This window comes from Myxine glutinosa, chromosome 8 (genome assembly GCF_964187855.1).
Source record: "Myxine glutinosa chromosome 8, kmMyxGlut1.1, whole genome shotgun sequence".
Taxonomy (NCBI): Eukaryota; Metazoa; Chordata; class Myxini; order Myxiniformes; family Myxinidae; genus Myxine; species Myxine glutinosa.
This window is the reverse complement of record NC_136268.1, coordinates 30,959,599-30,986,495: the sequence shown is the minus strand read 5'-3', so window position 1 is coordinate 30,986,495 and position 26,897 is coordinate 30,959,599. Positions and strand designations below refer to the sequence as shown.

At 46.3% G+C, this 26,897-nt stretch overlaps 1 protein-coding gene across 3 annotated transcripts in view; it reads right to left on the bottom strand.

Annotated features, from left to right (window-relative positions):
* Positions 1-28: 28 nt before the first annotated feature.
* Positions 29-26,897, bottom strand: part of LOC137432365 (P2X purinoceptor 4) — a 49,374-nt gene continuing 22,505 nt past the window's right edge. For all 3 annotated transcript variants that reach the window (XM_078783143.1, XM_078783142.1, XM_078783141.1), the window contains exons 5-13: positions 21,142-21,202; positions 20,965-21,046; positions 17,037-17,117; positions 15,222-15,360; positions 11,439-11,575; positions 9,845-9,926; positions 4,224-4,289; positions 655-750; positions 29-543 (exon numbers count right to left, since the gene is read on the bottom strand). In XM_078783143.1, the coding sequence (XP_078639269.1) occupies positions 514-543; positions 655-750; positions 4,224-4,289; positions 9,845-9,926; positions 11,439-11,575; positions 15,222-15,360; positions 17,037-17,117; positions 20,965-21,046; positions 21,142-21,202 (774 nt within the window). In that variant the 3' untranslated portion in view covers positions 29-513. The remainder of the gene's footprint in view (positions 544-654; positions 751-4,223; positions 4,290-9,844; positions 9,927-11,438; positions 11,576-15,221; positions 15,361-17,036; positions 17,118-20,964; positions 21,047-21,141; positions 21,203-26,897) is intronic.

Here is a 26,897-nt window from a genome sequence, read left to right as displayed (position 1 = left end):
GTCATGGTGGGAAATTTAGCGTCCATAATACAGATCCTCCAGTTTATTGCTCATTCGAGGGACGGTGCACAAATTGTTTCACCCTGCATGCAAAACACCAGGGTGAGAGCTAATGGCTGGGTTGAGATTCAAACCCAGGCGAGTAAAGTTGGGAGTTTTGAACCTCGACCTGCCACATGTCTTAATAATATGATCCAATAGTTCCAGTGATTCAATGTGATGATGCAACGGCTTTTATAAAGTTTCCACTTTGACCATTTTTACCGCTCAAGCAGGGCATGTGTGCATGGGTGGTGAGCATATTTAGATATACATAAAACCTTGTATCAAAAATTGCACTTTCAACTCAAATATTCAGCCGTTTGTGTCATTTTTGTATCGAATGCAGAACTTTATTTATCTGAAATCAATAAAATAATTTCTCCCCTCCACCACATTCCCCTTCTTCAAATGACATCAAGTTGTCAGTTTAATTTCAAACACACAATGGAGTGGCCTTCTCTTTCTGTTCCCTCAATCCATTTGGCTGTAAGAAGACAAATTCTGTGAGGAGTAAGGAGGGGGGGGGGGGGGGGGGGGTGAGCAGGTAACCTAATAAATATTCATTACCTCCATCATCACGGTTTCTGCAGCTTGGCCTCCTTAAAGACTCACGTTTGAGCCTTCATCCACATGTTTGAACTTTTTGTCCAGGTAAAGGTGTCTGTGCCCAAGGCAGTAAATCACAAAGATGTCACAGATGATGGTCACCTGTGGTGAGGGGAAAGAAAAGTGACGACCAATCTGAAATTGAGATTGATGTTTAAAAACCTGCTTATTACTGTTCGATCATACATTTGTCTGCAGAACTGAGCTGCTGGTTGCATCATTTCTGGGAGAGTGTGTGCTACCGATGACACTGCACGTGAGGGATTTGTTCAGGGTATCGACAGCGTAACTCGATGACTCGGAGATACCAATGTAGAACGTCTAACGTGGATCATCAATCAATGTGGAACGTTTAACATCGACCAGCAATGTCCCCTCTGACACATTTGTAGCCATGCCTGTGCAACACCAGAGTGGTAGTTTCTAATCAGATCAGCAATTTAACCCAGGGTAGACTGTGCAAAGGTGTGTGCTACCTTCCAGCTACTCTGCTACCCCATTTATATTGCTACCTCTGCCACTGAAGGTTGGACGGAGGTTATGTATTCACCCGCTTGCCCGTGAGCAGGATATCTCAAAAGGTTATGGACATATTCAGGCAAAACTTGTTGGACACATTGGGTATGTGACAAGGACGAATTTATTAGACCAGCACACGCATCACACACTCCCTAAGGGAACGACAGGAAGGGTCGTGTTGTTATCCTCTTTGGAGTATATAGATTACAGCAGATCTGGGCTGGGGTCTGTTAGTCTGTGGGGACGCGATAAGCATGTAATGCCTCAAGAATCAAGAACAGTCAAGAACGACCGAATGTATTGCGGTTAAACAGACAGACAGACACCAAATAGCGTATTTTTGTACGATTTTAGTGAATATCCGAATCCGGACACCGTACAATTGTTTGTAATTCTTCACAATTGAGAGATATGGTCAAAAACGATATATAGCACGATATCTCAAAAAGTTGTGAACGGATTCGTACGAAGCTGGGTGGTTGAGTTGGGTAGGTGAGAACAACAAGGTGATTCGATTTTGGTTTAGGTATGGATGTAGATATGACCGATCAGTGGTCAACAAAATGTAAACTGTTCAGCCAGGCGGAGGTATGCGCTCTACCATGTGACGTCCTAGTTACCTCCACCACCAAAGGTGGATGGAGGTTAAGTTTTCACATCTGTCTGTGTGTCTGTCTGTGAACAAGATATCTCAAAAAGTTGTGGACGGATTCGGACGAAATTTGGCAGGGAGGTAGTGCATGTGAAATGGATGAAATTTGGCAGGGAGGGAGTACATGTGAAATGGACGAAATTTGGCAGGGAGGTAGTACATGTGAAATGGACGAAATTTGGCAAGGAGGTAGTGCATGTGAAATGGACGAAATTTGGCAGGGAGGTAGCGCATGTGAAATGGACGAAATTTGGCAGGGAGGTAGTGCATGTGAAATGGACGAAATTTGGCAGGGAGGTAGTGCATGTGAAACGGACGAAATTTGGCAGGGAGGTAGTAGATGTGAAATGGATGAAATTTGGCAGGGAGGTCGGACATGTGAAATGGATGAAATTTTGCAGGGAGGTAGTGCATGTGACACGGACGAAATTTGGCAGGGAGGTAGTGCATGTGAAACTGACGAAATTTGGCAGGGAGGTAGTGCATGTGAAACGGACGAAATTTGGCAGGGAGGTAGTGCATGTGAAACGGACGAAATTTGGCAGGGAGGTAGTGCATGTGATATGGACGAAATTTGGCAGGGAGGTAGTGCATGTGAAACGGACGAAATTTGGCAGGGAGGTAGTACATGTGAAACGGACGAAATTTGGCAGGGAGGTGGTGCATGTGAAATGGACGAAATTTGGCAGGGAGGTAGTGCATGTGAAATGGTCGAAATTTGGCAGGGAGGTAGTGCATGTGAAATGGACGAAATTTGGCAGGGAGGTAGTGCATGTGAAACGGACGAAATTTGGCAGGGAGGTAGTGCATGTGAAACGGACGAAATTTGGCAGGGAGGTAGTGCATGTGAAACGGACGAAATTTGGCAGGGAGGTAGTGCATGTGAAACGGACGAAATTTGGCAGGGAGGTAGTGCATGTGAAATGGATGAAATTTGGCAGGGAGGTCGTACATGTGAAATGGATGAAATTTGGCAGGGAGGTAGTGCATGTGAAACGGACGAAATTTGGCAGGGAGGTAGTGCATGTGAAACGGACGAAATTTGGCAGGGAGGTAGTGCATGTGAAACGGACGAAATTTGGCAGGGAGGTAGTGCATGTGAAATGGACGAAATTTGGCAGGGAGGTAGTGCATGTGAAATGGACGAAATTTGGCAGGGAGGTAGTGCATGTGAAACGGACGAAATTTGGCAGGGAGGTAGTACATGTGAAACGGACGAAATTTGGCAGGGAGGTAGTACATGTGAAATGGACGAAATTTGGCAGGGAGGTAGTACATGTGAAATGGACGAAATTTGGCAGGGAGGTAGTACATGTGAAATGGACGAAATTTGGCAGGGAGGTAGTGCATGTGAAACGGACGAAATTTGGCAGGGAGGTAGTACATGTGAAACGGACGAAATTTGGCAGGGAGGTGGTGCATGTGAAATGGACGAAATTTGGCAGGGAGGTAGTGCATGTGAAATGGACGAAATTTGGCAGGGAGGTAGTGCATGTGAAACGGACGAAATTTGGCAGGGAGGTAGTGCATGTGAAATGGACGAAATTATTAGATTTTGGTGAAGATCTGGATTCGGATCCGGGTAGTATAATTTTTAAAGTGATTCTTCACCATTGGGAATAGAGCCTGTGATTGATGTTGTGAAGAGGAACAGGTTGAGATGGTTTGGTCATGTGTTGAGGAAGGATGAAAGTGACTGGTTGAGAAGAGTGATGGAAATGAATGTAGAAGGAAGCAGAGGACGGGGAAGACCGAAAAAGACTTGGCTAAAGATGGTGGAAGAAGAAATGCGGGCAAGGGGGTTAACAAGGAGAGATGCAGAAAATAGGGCAAAATGGAGAAGATTGTCATGGGGACCGCAAGGCTAACCCCCGCTCTAGCAGGGAAAATGGCCTTTAAAATGCATGTTGTTGTTGTTGTATTCTTCACCATTGGGAGATAGGGCCAAAAATTATACATAGCAGGATATCTCAAAAAGTTATGGACGGATTTGGACGAAACTTGGTGGACAGGTTGTGTGTGTGACAAGGACAAACAGATTCGATTTTGGTGAAGATCTCAATATGGATTCGGATTTGAGAATTATTTAATTTATAAGTGTTTCTTCACCATTGAGGGATCGGGTGAATAGTGATATACAACATGATATTAAAAAAATTTATGCATGACTTGTGACTAAACTTGGTGAATGAGTTGGTTAGGTGACAAGAACAAGCGATTCGATTTTGGTTCAGGTCCGAATCCAGATCCGGCATATCATTGGGATACAAAACATTGGGATGCTCTACCAAGTGCCGTTCTAGTTTAGCATGCTTTCACTTCAATATGCATTGCTTTAGCTTTGATAACTTGGCAATTATAACCAAATATAAAATAAACTCAAATAATGTGCGGATTTACTTACCCCACCAAGCAAGGCAATCCCCGAGGCAATGTTTAGTACAGTCGGGACAATTCCAAATTTGCGAGCCTGATGAGAGAATGTAAATATGTGAAAGAAAATGTAAAACAATTATCCAGTTTAACGTCCATCCGATGGACGGAGCAAACATTGATATTTATCCCTGCATGTTAATCACCAGGGTAACAGTTTACAACAACAAACAACAACAACATGCATTTTAAGGCCATGTTCCCTGCTTGAGCGGGGGTTAGCCTTGCGGTCCCCATGACAATCTTCTCCATTTTGCCCTATTTTCTGCATCTCTCCTTGTTAACCCCCTTGCCCGCATTTCTTCTTCCACCATCTTTAGCCAAGTCTTTCTCGGTCTTCCCCGTCCTCTACTTCCTTCTACATTAACTTCCATCACTCTTCTCAACCAGTCACTTTCATCCTTCCTCAATACATGACCAAACCATCTCAACCTGTTCCTCTTCACAGCATCAATCACAGGCAATATTCCCATCATCTTTCGCAATTCATCATTTGTCTTCCTCTCTCTCAACGATACTCCGCACATCCATCGAACCATTCGCATTTCCACCCTTTCCAGCCTTCGTTGCTGCTCTACGTTCATTACCCATGTCTCGCTCCCATAAATCATAACACTTCTCACACATGCAGCATACACCTTTCCCTTCAGCTTCAGCGACACTCTCCTCCTCATCAGCATGCCACTCAGTTCCCGAAACTTCTTCCATGCACATCTCACTCGAGCAACCGTTGCCGAGTCTGATCCACCTTCTCCATTCAGCATGTCTCCGAGGTAGCAAAATGTTTTCACACCTTCCAGCTTCACGCCGTCTCCAAGATCCAACTCAACATTTCCTCCATCTGCAGCTCCCTCTGTGCACACCTTACATTTGAATGTAGCTGCCACACTGGTTAATGACCCTCTCAGACCACTACATTTTTGATGAACCCACTCAGCACACATTGTACATTGAATGGAGTTCACTCCGACACCCTTCCTGCACACAGCACACGGCCACTTCCCAGTTCTTTCCACCTCACCACATGCTTTACCACTTGCCATCACCTTTGTCTTTCCGATATTCACCTTCAGACCTTTTGTCTCCATACATTCCTTCCACTTGTTCATCTTTTCCTTCAGTCCATCCATACTTTCCGCAATCAACACCAGATCATCTGCATACAACAACTCCCACGGTAAACCCTCCTTTACGGTCTGAGCCAGCACCTCCATCACAGCTACAAATAGTAGTGGACTTAGTACCGACCCCTGATGCACTCCCACCTTCACCTCAAACTCACCACTGTTCCCGTCCTTCGTCCTTACAGCTGTGCGTGCTCTTTTGTACATTGCCATCACTACTCTGATCAACCATTCCTCCACTCCTAACTTCCTCAATGCCCATGTCAATACTTTGCGTGGAACCCTATCGAATGCTTTCTCCAGATCAACAAACCCAAAAAACAACTTCTTCCTCTTATCCATGTACTTCTCCTGCAACTGCCTCACAATGAAAAGCGCATCTGTCGTTCCTCTTCCTGGCATAAATCCAAACTGCATTTCGTCGATCTTCACTTTCTTCCTTATCCTCCTCTCCAACACCCTTTCCAATACCTTCATTCCATGCTCCAATAACTTTATCGCTCGGTACGAGCCACACTCCAGAGGGTCACCTTTCCCCTTGTATAGAGGGACGAGGGTACTCAGTTCCCAATCCACTGGAATGCGGCCTTCTTTCACCACCAGATTACAGATCTCTGTCATTCTCTTCACACCCCAACTTCCTGCTGCCTTCAACATATCTCCCACAACTCCCGTCGGCCCTCCCGCTTTTCCACTCTTCATTGCTTTTATCGCTTCCTCAACTTCCTTCTCAGTTATCTTCTCTGCCGGTCCTAAAACTGGGTTACTCTCTATGTTGCCATCCCATTCATTCTCTGTATTCAACAGCATTTCCATATATCTTTTCCATCTTCCTTTAATTCCATCTGGGTCGACAACGATTTGTCCCACTTCATCCTTCAAGCAACTCACCCCCATCACATCACACCTCTCTTTCGCTATCTGCTTTGCAATCCTGAATACTGCTTTCTGACCCTCTTCCGAATCCAAGCGTTCTCCGAACATTTTCCTACATGCCTCCTGCGCCTTTGCTACCTCTTTCTTTGCAGCCTTCCTGGCTGCCTTATAACTTTCATGCTCTGCTGTTTCTGCTCCCGTACCCTCTGCCTTCTGCCACTCTTTGAACTTCTTCCTCTTCTCGTCAATCCTCTTTCCAACCTCAACATCCCACCACCATGTTTCCGAGTGCCTCGGTGGTCCTTTTGTCCATCCACATACCTCACCAACGGCTCCCAACAGACTAGCTTTCATTGACATCCAACCACTTTCAAGCTCAACCACATCATCCTCTACCCTACTCAGCCTCTCTTTTAATGCCTCCCTTACTGTCACCTCTTTCAACCTCCACACCTTCATTCTCGGTTGGTACTTCACCCGCCGAGCTCTCCTCGCACCTTTCACCCTTATGTCGCAGACAACCAAGTGGTGCTGTGAAACAGCCTCCTCCCCCGGGATCACCTTTGTGTCCCGGAGGTGCCCCCTATCTCGCCTACGCACCATCAGGTAGTCAACGGTTGTCGTCGACCCACCTGACGTGTATGTAACAAGCTTATTGTCCTCTTTCTGGAACTGAGTATTACAAATCAACAAATCAGCTCCATCAGCAAACTCCAAAATCCTTTCACCTTCTCCATTTCTCACACCATATCCGTAACCCCCATTAACTCCCTCAAAACCATCCATACTCCTTCCCACATGTCCATTCAGGTCTCCTCCCACCACAACAACTTCCTCATCTTTCACGTTTTCCATCAGCTTCTCTATCGCACACCAGAACTTGTCCTTCTCTTCATCGCTTCGACCAACCTGCGGAGCATATCCCGAGATGACGTTCACCAAGAGCTTTCCAATCATCATTTTCACCATCATCAACCTATCACTCACTCTAGTCACACTCACCACACTGTCTACAAACTCCTCAGAAAACAGGACACCAACACCATTCACGCCCTCCGGGCACCCTTGCCACACAAACTTGTATTTCTGTCCCTGCCTACCCTTCACCATTCTCACACCACTTCCCTTCCATCTCGTCTCTTGCACACAACATATGTCCACTCTTCTTCTGACCAATACTTCCACCACTTCCCCTGATCTCCCTGTCATTGTCCCCACATTCCATGTCCCAAACCTCAGAAACCGATCTCCACTTCGGGCTGCACCCTGCCCATATGTACTTGTGATTGTCATGGTTCTCTTTTTGAGGCAATGTTTTTATGGCCGGATGCCCTTCCTGACGCCAACCCTCTTAGTCGTCTCTTACGACACGCAGGGATACGGTGTACCTATTCTGACCAGGGTACACACTGGGAAACGTTTAAAACATGTAAATTCTGGGGGGGGGGGGGGGGGGGGGTCAGCATCACGGCTGAGGTTTAAACATATTCCAACAATATCCAAACAGAACGATGAAAAAACAATCCGGGAAAAGTCTCCAAGCGAGAACGTGGATTTGAGAAAGAAGGAGCAGAGGCGGAAGAAAACGAGATACAGGGGGCGGGGCACAAGCCGAGACGAGGAGGAGAGCGAACAAGCACGTGTCCGGGAGGAGAGAAAGAATCAATATATAATTATTTGTCTCGGGAGGTGAGGTGAGGGGGAGAAAACAAAATAAAAGAAACAAGCAATACAGCGAAGGAAATAACCCAAACCGACAAAACACCGACGGGGGGAGGGAAGCCCCAAGTCACCAGGCCGCGCACGAGGTACGACTCAGAAAACGATTAACTACTCACAAGTTTGCACGAACCACAAACCAACACCAACTAGAAACACACAATAACACGTACACAGCAAAATAACCAGAGGAAATTTGACAAAGCCAAGAATGGGAAAACCCTCAAACTTCGATGCCGTGGAGAGCTCGAAGCACGCCTCACTCGCCCGAGGAACCCCATAGTTTATAGGTAACATAGGTAACCCCATAGGTAACAGTTTACAGATGGCCCCATATTCAAACCCAGGCCAAAAGACTAATGCAATACCTCTAGGCCATCCTGTCAGCCTCAAATGGTTATGAAAAAATTTCCCATAGTGAGAAGTAAAAACGCGACCCTTCAAAACATATAATTATAAACTCTCTTACTCCACTCATTAAACCAATCCTATAGCCCCTCACAAAGTCAGTTTTGAAATGACTTCACATACAACACAAGAGCTTTTCAAGGCCTCAAACTTTGGGATTCAGTGCTGCTCATGTTTTTCCAAAGTAAAAGTTAGCATTCAAATAATCATTATAGCATTTGTTGCGGTTTGGGGATTTTCGCACGTGCTGGTGAAAGCTGCAGCTCCCATTTCCACCTCACTGAAGTCAAGTTTTCCAAACCGGATTCATCGTGCTTTTAATGTCATGTCGTTTAAAACGGGTTATAAGGTTTGAATTGGACTTCAAACCTTGCATCTCAATCTGTTTTACACGAGTGTTTAGCCGATGCTGTAACCAGTTATCGTTTCTGGAATCACATTCTCTCAAAAACTTCCCCTTCAGTGTTCAACTTTCCCGTGGAAGAGTGTTCAGCCAACTTTTCCGAAGAAAATAGTTGGTTTAACACGCACGTGCATGGTCACGTTACAACTTTGCTATGACCAATTTAGATTACCAATGTAATCAATGTAATTTATTAATTTGCCAATTATTGATTATTTAATTAATTAACTTAATGCCCAATATAATTTAATTAATTACCTCCGCCACCGAAGGTGGATGGAGGTTATGTTTTCACCCCTGTCTGTCTGTGAACAAAATATCTCAAGTTGTGGACGGAATCGGATGAAATTTGGCGGAGAGGATGAGGTATGTGACAAGGACGAAATGATTAGATTTTGGTGAAGAACCGGATCCGGATCCGGCTATGAGAATTTTAAAAGTGATTCTTCACCATTGGGAGATAGGGCCAAAAACGATACGTAGCAGGATATCTCCAAAAATTAGACGCATTTGGACGAAACTTGGTTGACAGGTTGTTTGTGCGACACGGACAAATAGATTAGATTTTGAAGATCTGAATATGGATTCGAATATGAGGATTATTTAATTTTTTCTCAAGTGATTCTTCACCATTGAGAGATCGGGCGAAAAATGATATTTAACATGATATCTCAAAAAGTTATGGACGAGTTATGACTAAACTTGGTGGACGAGTTGGTTAGGCGACAAGAACAAGCTGATTAGATTTTGGTTCAGGTCCGCATCCAGATCCGGCCGATCATTGGGATACAAAACAAACTGTTCAGCCTTGCGGAGGTATGCGCTCCACCGAGTGCCGTTCTAGTTTAGATTGCAATTACGTGTGTGTATGTGTGTGTGTGTGTGTGTGTATTGTTAATGTCCGGCTTCCTTCTTGGGACTACAGTGCAGTAATTGGTCTTTATTTTGATTAGCCAAAACAATATCTGGCCAGGTTATAACTACAAACATTTATTTGGTCAAAGACACTTGAACCATTCAATTACGTTGGCAAAAAACAGATAAAAGGATAATAAAACTCACCTTGCCATAGACTTGGATCTCAAACCTTATGCCGTAGGCCTTAATGAGCGTTCTTTCATTCTGGTTGTGATAGATAGCGTAACTGAGAAAGAAAGACAAAATGTAGATGAGAAACGGGACAGGAGGAGTGAATAAAGGGGATTTCATGTTTTCTGGTTTTTCATGATTTCATGTTTCTGGCTCCTTCTTCTTCTATCTATAATTCCAGTAATCTCTGTGTGTATGTGTGTGTGTATGTGTGTGTGTATGTGTGTGTGTATGTGTGTGTGTCTGTGACCGCTGTTTCTCGACAACCACGGGTCCGATATACTTGAAACTTGCCAGATATATTGCTGGGGACCTGAGGATGTGCCTTTTCAAGGTTTCATATTAATCGGAGAAGTAGTTACCGAGCTATGTCCAAAAAACGATTCAACCAATCAGAGAGCAGCGAGCTATCACGTGTGCCGAACGTGGCAAACAGACTCTGCCTCGGACGGCACATTTGAGAGCGTATTCATTTATTTCACGTTGGCAAACTATGTTGGCGCTATGTTGGCGTTAAACTATGTTTTAAAACTAATTAAAACTAATTTGCGATTCATCGTAACTGCGATATGCGACCTTCCGGACAGTCAAATGAGGACGTCACTTCCGGACTTACGGATAGTCATAGTGACGACGTACTGATGCTGAACGTGGCGAGCAGACGCTGCCTCGGACGGCACATTTGAGAGCGTATTCATTTATTTGACGTTGCAATCTGTGTTGATTGTTGTAAGGTACGATCGATTGTAGTACACGTTTATAATAACTCTGCCGATACAGGCCCGATTAACTGCAGCGCCATCCGAGCTGCGGCGTCGGGACGATACATTCATTGTACGGTCACATCACGCACTTACGGGCACGCCCATGGGCCCATGGGCACGCCCATGCATGCATGGCCGAAGACATTTTTTTTTTTTTTTGGGAAAGGAACGGGCACCCACGTACGGGCACGTCCTAGTATATGGAATTACAGTATCTCATATGTATGAGTGGGTTCATAAAGGGAGGGATTTTTGGGAGCTGTGTATGTAAGTGGCAGAGCAGAGTCAAGAGGGAGCGGAGAGCATTGCTGTGTACAGTGCTGTGCCGGTGTGCTTCGTGTATCGGTTTTTATTTTTTTATTTTTTTTAAATAATCCCAACTTTGGATGACATCCGCCTGCCAGTTGACATTGATCGATCAAAGAACCTTGGCTTTTATGATACTCTTAAAGTGAAACGCAGGGCATATACATGAACTGATCGTTACCAAATCTGATCATATAATTAAGGCCCAATATGAAATGTGTGATGGAGGTACAATGTGTGTAGGTACAAGATCATGACTGGGAGATTTATGATGGGCGACCAGAGTTATTAAAGACCAGTCGAGACTTTAAAAAATGCAATGTTGAGGCTCAGGGAGGAGCGAGAACATAAAAGTGCTTGGTTGGTCACCAGTTATGTCAGCACTCATGTACACAATCTTTGCATTGACATTTCCCATTAACACAGTCAAATTTAGGGAGTGGAGAGAGGGTGGATGGTTGTGTGAGAGGGGCGGGGAGTGTGCAAGAAAGACAAACCGGAAGTTATATCCAGGTGAGATGGTGGACTGTCGACTTGGGTTGTCCAGTCGACGAAAGGTATAAGTTGGCCGACATAGTGAGACCCGATAGTCAAAATCACAAAACCAAGCAACACGAATTCCGATTACGCCACCCTGCTCACCACATTCATTCGGTAATGCATGGCATCTCAACCTCCATAACCATTTACCTTGCATTCCTTACAATCATATCACTTGGTTAGCGGAGGAACAACAAACAGGATCCAACTGGGGAAAACCTCAACTTTGGCCATGAATGCTCAACATATCTTGGTTTATGAAATTCTGTTCCAGTGCAAGACCCAACCTGTATTCATACAAGGGTTAAATTTTAAGCTTATGAAAAGTAATCTTGGCAGTGGGGTATTCCATTGTCCTGTCGTTTCTCCCTGGTCCTTCTTGTGTGGTATGGCCGGGACCCGTTAGGGTTTATCTCGTTAAGTATCTACAGTGTGTACGATATCCAGTGCTCGTATTTCGGGTATAAATAGTACTGTAGAATAAAGGCTCTCGTGTCGTTTGTTATAGTAAACCCTCCCCTGTTATAATAAACACACGCATTAAGTCACTTGGTCTCTGAGTTGCCCTGGTGGTGAGCCACATCATTAATCGTCCATTAAATGACAGATTATGTTCGGGATCATCATTAGTGCCCTGCATGAAACGCTTCACGCTTCCGTTGTGGCAGAACCACCCGTGCTGTCACTTCAGTGCCGGGCATGAGGGAAGTACCAGCACGTGGCGTAACTGGCTCAGACGTTCCACTGAAGTATGGTAGCATGGCACATAGGCCCGTGAACCTGCATCCGAAACTGTGGACCGGCATGACCACTTTAAGCATGGTTTGTCAGGATTTGGACAGGCAACTGGCCTGGGCTGACAACTGTAACAATATATATATACAAACAATGTGTGTGGGTGAGTTACTTCTCCTACTTTCTGACCCAGCTATGTTCCCTCTCCCCCTCAATCCTCCTCCTTGGTGATTTCAATATCCACATGGACTCCACTGACTCCATGCTAACCACTGACTTCACTGATTTACTCACCTGCTTTAACCTCACTCAACATGTCAACTTTCCTACCCATAACCGTGGTCACATTTTGGACCTTGTCTGCTCTACTGGACTAATTTTGCACCATCTCTCTGGCTCCGACCTCACTCTCTCTGACCACCTAGCCATCACTCTGACCATCAACATCCCCACCCCAGCACCAAGGCATTATCGCACTATCAACTTCCGTAAGCTAAACGCTCTTTCACCTGCCTCATTCTCATCGACCCTCTCTGAAAAAATGTCCACTTCTCCCTTCGTTGACCTCCACACCCCTTCTGACCTCACTGACTACTACAACCACACTCTCTCCTCCTGCCTTGACCAACTTGCGCCTATAAAAACCAAAACAGTTTCTTTCACCCATTCTGCTCCCTGGTTTACCCCTGAACTCCGCCTGATGAAAACTCGTGCTCGCCAACTTGAAAGACTCCGCAATAAGACAGGTCTCACAGTTCACTCCCAGGCCTACAAGGACCACATACAACACTATAAAGATGCCCTCTCCCGTGCCCGCTCCGCCTACTACTCTCAAATTATCCACTCTGGCTCCGGAAACCCAAAAGCACTCTTCTCTACAATAAACAAACTCCTCAGCCCCCTGAACACCACCACCCAGTCATTCACAATAGACAACTGCATCTCCTTCCTTTCATTCTTCCAACGCAAAATTGAAAACATCTACAACAGCTTGACCACCGCCGCACCCGCTCCCCCTCAAACCACCTGCCCCCCCTTATCCTGCCATCCCCTGTCTCAATTCTCCCCAGTCTCCCCTACTGACCTCTCTGAACTCCTCATCGGAATGAAAACTGCCACCTGCACTCTTGACCCCATCCCCTCCAGCTTTGTCAAGGCCTCCCTTCCTGCTCTCTCTCCACTTATCATTGCAACAATAAACTCCTCCCTGTCTACAGGCATCGTCCCACCATCCCTCAAAATTGCTGCTGTTACCCCCATTCTGAAAAAACCTGGACTAAACCCTGACACCCTAAATAACTTCAGACCCATCTCCAACCTACCCTTTCTGTCAAAGGTTTTGGAACGCGCTGTAGCCACTCAACTCAAACATCACCTCTCTGCCAATAACCTGTATGAAACATTCCAATCCGGATTCCGCTCCAACCACAGTACTGAAACTGCTCTCCTCAAAATCACCAACGACCTTCTCCTCTCCTCTGACGCTGGCAACCTCAACATTCTCATCCTCCTCGACCTCAGCGCCGCCTTTGACACCATCGATCACACCATCCTCCTCACCCGACTTGAAACCACCTTTAACATTACCGGCACTGCCCTCTCTTGGATTAAATCATACCTCTCTGACAGACGTCAGTTCATCTCCATCAATAACTGCAAATCCCCCACTGCTCCCCTCCCCCAAGGTGTCCCCCAAGGTTCAGTTCTTGGCCCCCTCCTCTTCATCCTTTACCTGTCCCCCCTCGGTCACTTAATCCGCCGTCATGGTCTCCAATTCCACTGCTTCGCCGATGACATCCAGCTTTTCATCTCCACCAAGTCCATCTCCACCGCCACCCACTCTATCCTGACAAACTGCATCACTGAAATAAAATCCTGGCTTCAAATCAACTTCCTCAAACTTAACTGTGATAAATCTGAAATAATCATCATTGGCCCAAAAACGCTCACCAAGTCCACCCATAACTTTGCCCTCAACATCGACGGTTTCCCAGTATCCACCTCCCCTCACATCCGGAATATTGGCATCATCTTTGACCAAACCCTCTCCTTCGACAAATACACTAAACAGATCACAAAGACAGCCTTCTTTCACCTGAAAAACATCGCCCGTCTCCGTCCATCCCTCTCCTCCGTGGCTGCAGAAACCCTCATCCACGCCTTCATCACTTCCCGTCTGGACTACTGCAATAGCCTCCTTTATGGTTCACCCTCAACAATCACCAATAAACTCCAATACATTCAGAACTCCGCTGCCCGTCTACTCACCCATTCCCGGACCCGTGACCACATCACCCCCGTCCTTTACAAGCTTCACTGGCTCCCCATCTCCCAAAGAATCCAGTACAAAATCCTCCTCTTGACCTACAAAGCCCTCCATAACCTGGCCCCATCCTACCTGGCTGACCTCCTCTCCAGACACACTCCCACCCGCAACCTCCGCTCTGCTGGTACCAACCTCCTGACCCCCCCCCCATCCGGACCAAATTTAGATCCTGGGGGGACAGGGCCTTCTCCATCGCTGCTCCCACCCTCTGGAACTCGCTACCTCACACCATCAGAGACTCCTCCTCACTCACCACATTCAAAACATCACTCAAGACCCACCTGTTCAACACTGCATTCAACATTTAACCCACAGCATCTAACCCCTGACTATCTCCTCTCCTTCTCCCTCCTTTGTGCTTTGAATATTTCCCTATTGATTCTTCTTTTTTTGCAATTGTCTTTATGTTTTGCTATGCATTATGTTTTGCACTCTGTCAAAGCGTCTTTGGGCTTCCTGAAAAGCGCTATATAAAATAAATGCATTATTATTATTATTATTAAACATAGTATACTTAAAACTTTAATTGCCTCACCTAACACATAAAGGTTGTCATGATATTTGATTAACCAATGAAAAAATAAACCTACAATAGCAATTCGTTTTGACTTGTACCTCACAAACAGCAGCTAGATGTGCTTGATTAAAGCCACATGGGCTGTCTTTTTGGAATGCAAACCTGGGTCGCAAGAGTTTCAAAATCTTGTCCAGCTGCAGCCACCATATCACCAAGACGGAAGATTGGACACGTGTTGTTCTTGGTACTGAATCTGCAGCTTTTCATCCACGTCGTGTTGGCATCATCTGGGATATTCCGTCTGTGACAATACACCCATGTTGTTTAGGTAGCGTACATGTAAGAGAAAATGGTTGCATCAATACCAATAGTGCCCCTAATGGCAAATACACAGCAACAACTCCAAAGTGACTTTTTATTTTTACCCCGTGCACGCGAGGCAAAAAGTGGGTTTAAGCAATTGGTTCATGTCCGTCCATCTGTATATTTATGAACGTCAGTTTATGATTGAGAATTATTATAATTATTAATTATCGAGAATTGTATATGAACTTATTTCAATTGAATGTTATATTTTGAACATGAATCGGAAAAATTAATCTGCCATTTTAGAGTACTTTTTAAAGCCTGTCTGGCAGTAAAAAAATAGAAAATAATTCCAACCTGGAAACAATGTTTTTAACAACGTCATAAAGGCCACAAACAATCGGCATGAAGAACAATTGTAACGTTGTTGTTGTTGTTGTATAGCCCTGGACAGTTCTCTCAAACAAGCCCGCGGCACGGAGACAGCCGATCATTATCCAAGGAGCGACCCAGGGATCCCCTACATCCAGAATGGTGTACCCTTCCTTCACGAAGTCAGGGCCATGACAGTTAGAGAAAGAGAAGAGAAGAGACAGAGACAAAAGGGAAAGGGTCGGTCCATGGGGACCGATCGGCACTCTGACCGTGACCCCGCTGCCCTGACTAATCCGGGCAGCACGATTGTAGCAAGTTAAATAAGGTGGTGTAATAGCCACTGCGTCAACGGTGGTAAATTCCGTGATTAATCTATTTATTTGTACGACTTTTACAATATTTATTTTATTTAAATTGAATTATATACAGACAGTCCTGGACTTCCAAACTCCTTGACATATGAACGTCCGTACTGACAAAAGAAGTCCCATTAAAATAAATGCAGTTCGATGTCTTAAATTATCAATAGCTGAGGCTATCGTAGATCTTTGGATCACACTCTTAACCTCCTTCTTTTTCTGCATTCGCACAACAAACACCACAGCGCATGACGAGTTGTGACATGCTCTCCCACCACCGCCTTGCAGTCTTTGATCCTCCACAGCTGTTCATTCCGAACCATCACCAAATCCATACCACGCGCGTAGTCGTTCATTCATTGACAGCAGCAGTCGCCATTTTAGATTCGCACTCGGTGGCTTTTTTAATTTAACAGTCAAGGGAATGAACAAAAAAATTTTTTAAACTCTACCTGTGTGGTGTACATTTTGTTTTAGTTTTACATTATCTATGTGTTTTTCATCAATGTGTGTGTGCCGTCCTTCGGATGAACGTTAAACTGAATGTCCCGTCGCACACTCGCCTCGAAGCTGTGTCTAGTCTGATTTAAAATCTCGGTAATCACATCCCTATTTGCCCCATGTCACGCTCCACTTTATTTTGTCACTCTTCCCTGCTCTTGGTTGTTTCCTTTCTGTTCCTTTCATTTTTTTTGTCCGTATCCGTTCTAGCTCTTCCACGAGCATCAATGCTGTATAGGGCAGGGTGGGGGAGAAGGCAAGTTTTGAGTTAGCGTAAGATGCATAAAACTTAATTAATAGCGCCAAACTACCGGATTTTTATTTTTTTGAACGATCTTCAAAATCATTATATTACTTGAATTGAAGTATGCTCTGAAACACTACATGGGGTATCGTGTTCTATGAACTCTCTAGTTTACTGTTATCACAATGATACCTGCTGATGTTGAACCGAGGAAAGTAAACAGAAATCTTGATCAGTGCTGTGAGGTTTTCTGCTCCCTTAAGCTTTGGAGGCCTGTTGTTTAGGGGAAGACAAAAGCGGGAAGGGGGTGGGGGAGGGGGTGGCAGAATTCATTACAACCTGGTCCTCAGAGGGGAGAAAAATCTCACGATACTCTAAAATGCCTCATTTCTCTCTGATGTTCATTCATTTACTATTATTATCCTATTGTTTGACTTAATAATCATATGTATGCATCTTATTTTGAACAACGTTAAAAGAAAATATTTACATATTACATATTACATACACGTAAATGTTCAAACCTTTTGGAACTTCCTCTCCCTCACCCACTTAAATACTGCTGTGGGAATGTCTTCTAGGAGGTAACTTTGCATAGTATAACAATAGTCATTTCCCTTAATGCGCGTATTAGAATAAGCGTGAGGTAATTTAATTGCAATATAGAGATATGCGTCGTTATGTGTATAGAAAGCTGTCACTTTCCTTCCCCACATGTGTGTCTAAACCCACTTTCTCTTCACACCATTTTATTTTTTGTCCCTTTGTAATCTGTCTTAAATGTGCTTTAAAGTGATCTAACAGGCCATTGGCACCAATTTATGGGGAAACGCCATGACCACTTAGCACCATGAGGTGATGATAGGTTGCCCCGCGCACGAACTACACCCCGAACCAATGACAACCAAGCAGGGAGAGGCTAGTGGTGTCATGGCTTGAGGTGGGGATAAACAAAAAGGCACGTTACGAGCCGTGAGGGAGAGGAGATATCTGAGACCTTTGCGGGGGAAGCTGCGCACAGAATCCCTTGGGCTTTCTGCGTGACAAGGACACATCCGTTAGTCTTCCACTATGCCCCCACCGCAGGCCTCGCCTACACCCTAATAGATAATCTTCGTCCGACTATACTTGTCCAAGTTGCTAAACACATCCGATTCCATATAAATTTTTTGCCTTATTCACAGCTTTCTTCTCTTGCTGTTTTCCTCTTAGGCCTAGACAATTGCTATAACACTGCATCTAGATGTCCTCCTCCCCTAACCCTGCATCCTTGATCTTTTCTATCCAAACTCCCAAACCTCCTTCTCACCAACTGCCTTTGCCACTTCCTCAATCCACCACACCTGGTTTCGATTCCCTGACATTGTACCCTTTCCTGATGTTCTTCTCCACAGATTTTCTGCAATTGCCCTAAACTAGGGCATTGCCCGTACTATATCTATATCTAAAATTATATCCCCCCCCTCTATTTACATGAAATGGTTTGGTCCAAAGCGAACGGCTTGCGAGTACGGTGACAATCCCCCCCCTCTATTTACATGCAATGGTTTGGTCCAAAGCGAACGGCTTCCGGAGTTTGGTAAAGAAATCGCCATCGCGTGCACAAACGCGCAGGAAAGCGAATGAATCGCAAATTCGGTTTTATTAGTTTTAAAACATAGTTTAACGCCAACATAGTTTGCAAACGTGAAATAAATGAATACGCTCTCAAATGTGCCATCCGATGCAGAGTGTGTCCTCCACGTTCGGCACACGCGATCGTTCGCTGCTCTCTGATTGGTTGAATCGTTTTTTGGACATAGCTCGGTAAGTAATTGTCCGATTAATATGAAACCTTGAAAAGGCACATCCTCGGGTCCCCAGCAATATACCTGGCAAGTTAAAAGTATATCGGACCCGTGGTTGTCGAGAAACAGCGGTCACAGACAAACAGACGTACAGACGTACAAACGTACAGACAGAGATTACTGGAATTATAGATAGATGCCTCTCTGTACTTATTCCACTCCTCCTCCAAGCACTAGGCTTTCTCATTAAGTTCCTCATACTTAACCTTCACCATCTCCTTGCACTTCAGTGACATCATATTTCTACTTTCACCACTTGATCGGCTTTCGGCCCACACTCTTAACCTCCTTCCGCTTCTGCATTCGCACAACAAACACCACAGCGCGCGTGCCAAGTTGTGACATGCTCTCCCACGACTGTCATACAGTCCTTGATCCTCCACAGCTGTTCATTCCGAATCATCAACAAATCCAATTCCGTTTTGTGCTGTCCCACTCCCGTATGTGACCTTGTGGCTCTCCCGCTTCTGCAAGAATGAACCATCAGATCTCTATCCTCTCTATTCCTCATTCAAATCTACAAATACATTCCTCTTCACCCGGCTACATTACTCCCACATATAATAATAATAATAATAAAAATAAAAATAATAATAATAAAGGAGTCTTTTATAGCCCCATCAAGCAGAGTAAACTACCCTCATGGCACTTTACATTATCACGCGAATGCACACACACCGCACACACACACACACACAAACATACACACACACAGACACACCTTCACTTTTGCCCTATTCCTCTCCCTCCCCATTCAAAACCCACAGATGTGTACTCCCCCTCCTCCTCCCCTCCCTCCCCCGCACATGTACACAGACATACTCTCGATCTCTGTCCCACCTCAAACCAAAGGGAAAACAGGACTTACACTTTGAAAGACTTGTGAAACACATAGTGTGCAAATTTTGTATTGCACACGAGCAGAGACAGGCAGCCAGTGTAAAGATTCAAGAAGCGGAGTAACATGGTCAGACTTCTTCGCCTTACAGACAAGACGAGCGGCAGAGTTTTGAACCTTTTGTAACTTATCCAAGAAAAACTGAGGGCAGCCAGCATCTATCTATAATTCCAGTAATCTCTGTCTGTCTGTCTGTACGTTTGTCTGTGACCGCTGTTTCTCGACAACCACGGGTCCGATATACTTTTAACTTGCCAGGTATATTGCTGGGGACCCGAGGATGTGCCTTTTCAAGGTTTCATATTAATCGGACAATTACTTACCGAGCTATGTCCAAAAAACGATTCAACCAATCAGAGAGCAGCGAACGATCGCGTGTGCCGAACGTGGCGGACACACTCTGCCTCGGATGGCACATTTGACAGCGTATTCATTTATTTCACGTTGGAAAACTATGTTGCCGTTAAACTATGTTTTAATAAAGTTTTAAAACTAATAAAAACGAATTTGCGATTCATTCGCTTTCCTGCGCGTTTGTGCACGCGATGGCGATTGCTTTACCAAACTCCGGAAGCCGTTCGCTTTGGACCAAACCATTGCATGTAAATAGAGGGGGGGGATTGTCACCACTCGCAAGCCGTTCGCTTTGGACCAAACCATTTCATGTAAATAGAGGGGGGGGATATAATTTTAGATATAGATATAGTACGGGCATGCCCTAGTACAAAGAATTACAATAGTCTAGCCTTGAGAGGACAAGGGCACAGACCAGAGTTAGAGCAGCTTGAGGAGTAAGAAAGTGGCGAATGGATGCGATCTTTCGCAGCTGAAAGTATGCTGATTTGCAAGTTGCAATGACATATGCAATGAAGTCTACCGCAGAGCTTAGCTTCACCTCCGGCTTAACCCTTCCCATCCTCCTCTCAAGTGCGTTCCTGAACCTGCTTCTTCACCTCAGTCCATCCCATCTGTGGCCCGTACGCCGACGTAACACATTCCATTTGTTTCTGCATCATCAACCATGCCATAACCATCCCTTTTTCCACTCGTCACATCCTTTCTGATCTCTTCTGAAACTATTATTCCAACTCCATTACTTCTTCCATCTCATATGTGTAACATCGTGTAACCTCCTACCAACCTCCTTCTCTGTGTCATCTCTACCACCTTCACTCCTCTCCCCACTATTGTCTAATTTGCATAATAGCAAGTACATCGTTTTCTTCAACAACGAGCATATCTTTCACGCTATTAGCATGGACACATACCATTTGTTTGTCTTAAAGACCTTTAAACCAAATGGGGAAGGGGTGGAATAAAGCAATACAGCACTTTGAAATGGGACACAGGTGTAAGTAAATGCAAAAATGCTCACTTTGGTGGTACTTCCTCTTTTTCTAATGGACACCAAGAATGAATTTCACACGATGTATTGATACATTTCCCTGTGAACACCCCTGGAAGCAAGGGAGAGGGGATACGTTTGACAGTTGGAGTGATGCAGAAGCAGGGAAAGTAGGCAATGTCGGCATGTGATACGGATAAACCTTACCCACTCCTTCGGGATCCATCTCTGTTTTAGGGCAGTCCTGCGGCAATTCACAATGAGCTGTCTGTGCAACAATCATATTTCTATGTAAGAACATGAAAGAGTTTCTCTGAAAATCAAATTTGCTCAACACAGTTAAAGTTCAGATATTAAATCTTCAAACAAATAAGAAAAGAAAAATAATTCCTCAAGACGACAAAGAAAACAATGCTGGCAGGTAATAATTAGGCCTCCCCCAGAGGGGAAGGCTTATACACGTTGTTGGTTTGTTTCTACAATTGGCGCCCCCAATATTTAATGGTACCACAGAGTTTCTTAAACCCCAGGAATACATTTCAAAAAAAAATATATATATATATATATTCTATATATATTGTTACGCAACTGTGATTAACACCACAGTTACGGATGGCCGATTTGCGAGACTTTAACTCCCGAGGCGAACACTCAATGGCGGACTCAAGTTCAACACAAACGCGCGGAATGGCGGGACACAGCGTAGGCTCCGCAACCTTACCTATTAAAATCAAACACCCAGGAAAACTGCGTTCAGATATATATACAGAAAATAATATAAGGATTTATTATCGAATAGTAATACAGTGAAAAAGCCGCGCCGGTAAATCTAATAACTCTAAATCGGGACGTCCCCACACGACTGACAGCAAACACGATACGAGGGAGATTATGAATACAAAAATAACACGTCACGTCGTTCAAATGTACGCGGATGCGGCTTATCTGTCTTTTGGTTGTCTTGGTGGCGGCCGTCCACACCGCTCCTTTTGGCCCGATCGCACACCACCAGGTCCTTCGCTCCAAGCTCCACGAGGCCCCGCTCCAAGCACCACGCGTCCGACGCGTGGCCAGCAGCTTCACACGAGGACGATCTCCACAAGGCCCGTGCACCAATGGTTCAACGGAGGGCTCGACTTGCAACGAACTGCTGCGAACTGCCGCGTGCTCTGTGTGCTTGGTGTTCTAACGAACTCTCCACCAACTGCCTTCGGGGAGCTTTTCCCCCAACTGTCTTCGGGGAGCTTTTTCCACCAACTGTGTCTCCGCGTCGACTGTGTGCTCCAACGAACTCCCTGTGTACTCTCTGGACTGCCACGAACTCAACTACGAACTCTCCGGTGTCTGCCTGCGTCTGCCGACTGCCGTGTGTCTGCCACGAAATGGCGTCCGACCGTCGCATATATTGGTGGCCGATGACGTCACATTGGCGCACTCCTCAGCCAATCATAGCCTCCCAACTCGCCCAGGTCACGCCCTCTGCGGCATGCGACTCCTGACATCTCCCGTCCGCGACCCCCCCGCGGTCGTTTTGTAACACGTGCCAGCGAGGTTGGTAGGCCTTTGAGGTGCGAATGGCGGCGGCCAACCGTGGCGGTGTTTTTGGCCTGGTTTCCTGTCTATTTATTACGAAGTCAATGTCAGGGAAAGGGAATTATTTAATGTTGCGCTAAGGACCTAACTAATGTTTATGTGGTTTGCAGTGCCATAATGGACAAAGGTTTGACTACCAGGTGAGACTCACAGGGGCGTTACCTTTAATCCCTCACTATTTAACACTCGGACCTCCAGGTAGATCCACAATCATACATCTTACCCCGACAAACGCCTAAACATCAAGAACTTATTACATGTAGAGTCCCTGTCACGACAGCCGAATACCTACCTATTCAGATCTACCTAGCTCTAGATATTGCTCTACCAAATTCATAACACAGCCCCCCCCCCCCTGGAACCGTAGCTCCTGCAAGGTTCACCGCAGGCGCTACCATTCCAGCCTTAACACTTACTGTCACACACTTAATTAACCTATGAAATAAATCAGGAAGGGCTGTGGGAAGTGAGTCGGACTACCTACCTACACTTCCTTAACATGCTGAACCCCTTAACCATCATGCAAGTATGTACATCTTCTTCGTTGTTCCTGTGGAGGGAGGAAACAACAACACACAATACTAACTTAACCACAAAACTTAACCATCTTTCCAAAACTCAAAACTCTAACCTTTGTACATACCCCGGTCTACAGACCGCGTCCCCCGGTGGATGCCACAAGACACAACCTTACCTGCGGGGCCATCCCCAATGCATCCCCCTAAATTTCCACGGGCCCTGTCCAGATGTTACAGGTGAGTGACACGGCTCGGTGGATTTCGCCCACATTCATGCAACACAAACCCCTTAACCACTCATTCTCATTCCATAGGTCATCAAGGCATTTCAAAAATCAACAAAGCACTTATTTCAATACACCCCCTGCAGGACCATGGCATTGATGTCATTCACGTGTGTGTGCATTCCTCAACTAGGCAGCGGGGAGGTACCGCACAAAAAGATGGTGGGGGCGCATCAGGCTGTGGTGCCCGCAGTCCCAAAAACAAGTCAACCGACTTACAAGTTCATTGTCCCCCCCCCCCCCCCCTTTTACCTCTTGGCCCCGTGACAGCCCAACAGCCCCTTTCCGCCGTTACCTCGCCGGTGAGGGTCTCCACACACACCAGGCTCCTTTGCCTCCTGCTTTCGCGCAGCAACACGGGTCACCGGGGGACTTCCTCACCCCGCGGCGCCCAACCAGACCCTCCACCGACGAGCTCCAATTTCCAGTTACCACCGGCTGCCAGGGGTAATTGCCGCAGAGGGGGGCCCGTAGGCATCGCTCCTCAGAGCTTGCTCTGTACCTGCGGACACACACACCTTCCCCACCCACAAGACCCCAAAACACACTTCCTCCCCCGCTGCCATTCAATTCTCCACACAACTCAGCACAATTCAGTACAATTCATAGATGGTGTAAAAGGTGTTACAAGGCTTGCCATGGCCTGCCAATGTGAAATCCCATTCACAGTTCGAATCATTGAATCCTTACACATTTCCATTAGCACATTTCCAAAAAGCACAATTATCGCCCCTCATTATCTCCAATAATCATCACTCACTCTCCAGGTTCCACTCTCACGACCACATCAAAACACCTAACCACTACACAAAAACATACGCCACCCACAAGACACTGTGGCTCCCATTCCATCCCCTCACCGGCCATGTCATCACTCTCACCCGCCTCCCAACTCCAATTTACATGTCCCCAATTTCCAAAGCAAGTCCTGAAGCCTGGGACAGTACTCCTCAAAACACTCACCTCAAGTGCAGGTAGTTGCAGGTTGGTCAGGTCCAAGAGTGCCATCCACCACACCTAATTTCCCCCTCACCCTTCCAATCCACTCCGGAGCCTCCCGACCCATGTAGGAGCTCAATCTATCCCCGTGAACTATCTGTGGAAGGGCATGCGGGCCCATCTGAATTTTGAACACCACATCAGTCACCTGCCGAAGCACCACCCCAGGGCCCTTCCAAGGTGAAGTGAGTTTTGGGCACACCCCCTTCCTTCTCCGGGGCCAGTAGAGCCAAACAAGGTCTCCAGGAAGGAAACGAGGTGTGTGAGCCCGAGCGTCATACCGCGTTTTCATCTGCGAAGAAGCCAAGCCAATTTGCTTCCTCGCAAACTCATGAGCCTTTTCCATGCTCGCTTTCAAATTGGTTGCATAGCTCTCCACAGTTGGCTCACCCGGTTCCCCTGGTGACGGTCCCATCAACAAATCTGTGGGGACTCGCATCTCCCTACCGAACATCAACAAGGCGGGGGTGCACCGAGTGGTCGCATGCTGGGCGGTCCGGTATGCCATCAATATAAAGGGAAGGTGCTCGTCCCAATCCTGTTGGTTTTCAGATGTAAAGAGGGCCAATTGTGTCAACAGTGTCCGGTTGAACCTCTCTACCATCCCATCCGATTGAGGCCTCAGGGGAGTCGTCCGGGTCTTATGAATTTGGAGGAGCTCGCACACCGACCGCAGGAGGGCAGATTCAAAGTTCCGGCCCTGGTCAGTGTGTAGCTCCCTTGGGACGCCAAATCGGGAGAAGAATCCCTCAACTAGAACTTGAGCTACCAGCCGGGCTTCCTGGTTGGGCAATGGGTAGGCCTCTGGCCACTTGGTGAAGTAATCCATTGCCACCATAATGTACCGATTCCCTCGGCGGGTGGCTGGCAGGGGCCCCACCACATCTACTGCCACCCGCTCGAGCGGTGCCCCGACATTGTACACCTGGAGCGGGGCCTTGCGCGCCCGTGGGGGTCCCTTCTTACCGCGGCAGAGGTCGCAGGATCTCACCCAATTTTGAATGTCTCTGCCCGAATTCACCCAGTAGAACCTCTGTCGTAATTTGGACAAAGTCTTGGCCACGCCCAAATGTCCCATTGTCCTAGTCCCATGCACGTGCCCCATAACCACTTCCTTCAATTTGTTAGGTACAATTATCAACCAGGAAGCTACATCACCCATTGGTGTCACCCACTTTCTGAACAAATAGCCCTCTTTCAACCCCAACATCTGCCACTGTGCCCAATAGGCCTTTACCTGGGCTCCGTGTGGAGCAATCTCCTCCCAAGAGGGTCTTTTGTCCTCCTCTAGCCACTGAAAAAGGGGCCCCAAAACGGGATCCTCCCTTTGACTCTCTTGCCAATTCACATCGCCCAATTCCTGTGGGGGTTGTGGCAAAGTTCGCCTGGTCACTCTCGCTGCATATAGGCATGCATCAATTTGGCCCTGCCCAATTGGATCCTTGGCTTCTTGTCTATCACAAAATTTACACTGTGCCTCCCAACAGGGGCGCCGAGAGAGAGCGTCTGCATTGGCATGTGCTTTGCCAGGCCGATGTTGCACAGTGAAATTATACTGCTGCAGCCTCTCAAGCCACCTTGCAATTTGTCCCTCCGGCTCTTTGAACCGAAGGAGCCATTGCAAGGAGGCATGATCCACTCGGATCACAAACTCCCTCCCATAAAGGTAAGGGTGAAAGTGTCCAACTGCAGACAGCAAGGCCAATAGTTCTTTGCGGGTAACGCAATAATTTCGTTCGGGCCTCGAAAGTGCCCGACTGTAATACGCAATAGCCCTCTCGACTCCCTGTTGCATTTGTGACAACACAGCTCCCAATCCCTCCTGGCTCGCATCTGTGTCCAGGATGTAATTGCCATCATCCGTTGGGTATGCCAAAACTGGGGCCTCCACCAGACGTTGTTTTAAGTGACTGAATGCCTCGATGCAGCTCTCTGACCATACAAATTTGGCTCCTTTCTCTGTCAATTTGTGCAAAGGTCTTGCAATTTCCGCGAAATTTGCCACAAATCTCCTGTAGTACGAGCAGAGGCCCAAAAATCCTCGGACCTCCCTTACATTTTTAGGGGCGGGCCACTCTTGTACAGATTTTACCTTTCCTGGGTCAGTGGCCACGCCGCTCTCACTGATCACGTGACCCAGGTAAGTCACTTCCCTCCTGAAAATTTCACACTTGCTCGGATTTAATTTCAACCCGGCACCCCTTAATCTCCCAAATACGTCTGACAAATTTTCGACAGCCTGTTCAAATGTGGGAGCGTGGATCAATACATCATCCAAATAGACGAGGCAAGTCTGCCACGGTAAGCCAATTAAAACACGTTCCATCAGACGCTCAAACGTGGCAGGGGCATTGCACAATCCAAAGGGCATGACGACAAACTGCCAGAGACCCTTTCCTGTGGTGAACGCCGTTTTCTCCCTCGCCTCTTTATCCATTTCCACCTGCCAATAACCGCTCTTTAAATCCAACGTGGAGAACCACGTTGAGCCTGAAACGGCATCGAGGGTGTCATCGATCCTTGGCAGGGGATACGAGTCCTTGAGTGTCACATGATTGAGCTGGCGGTA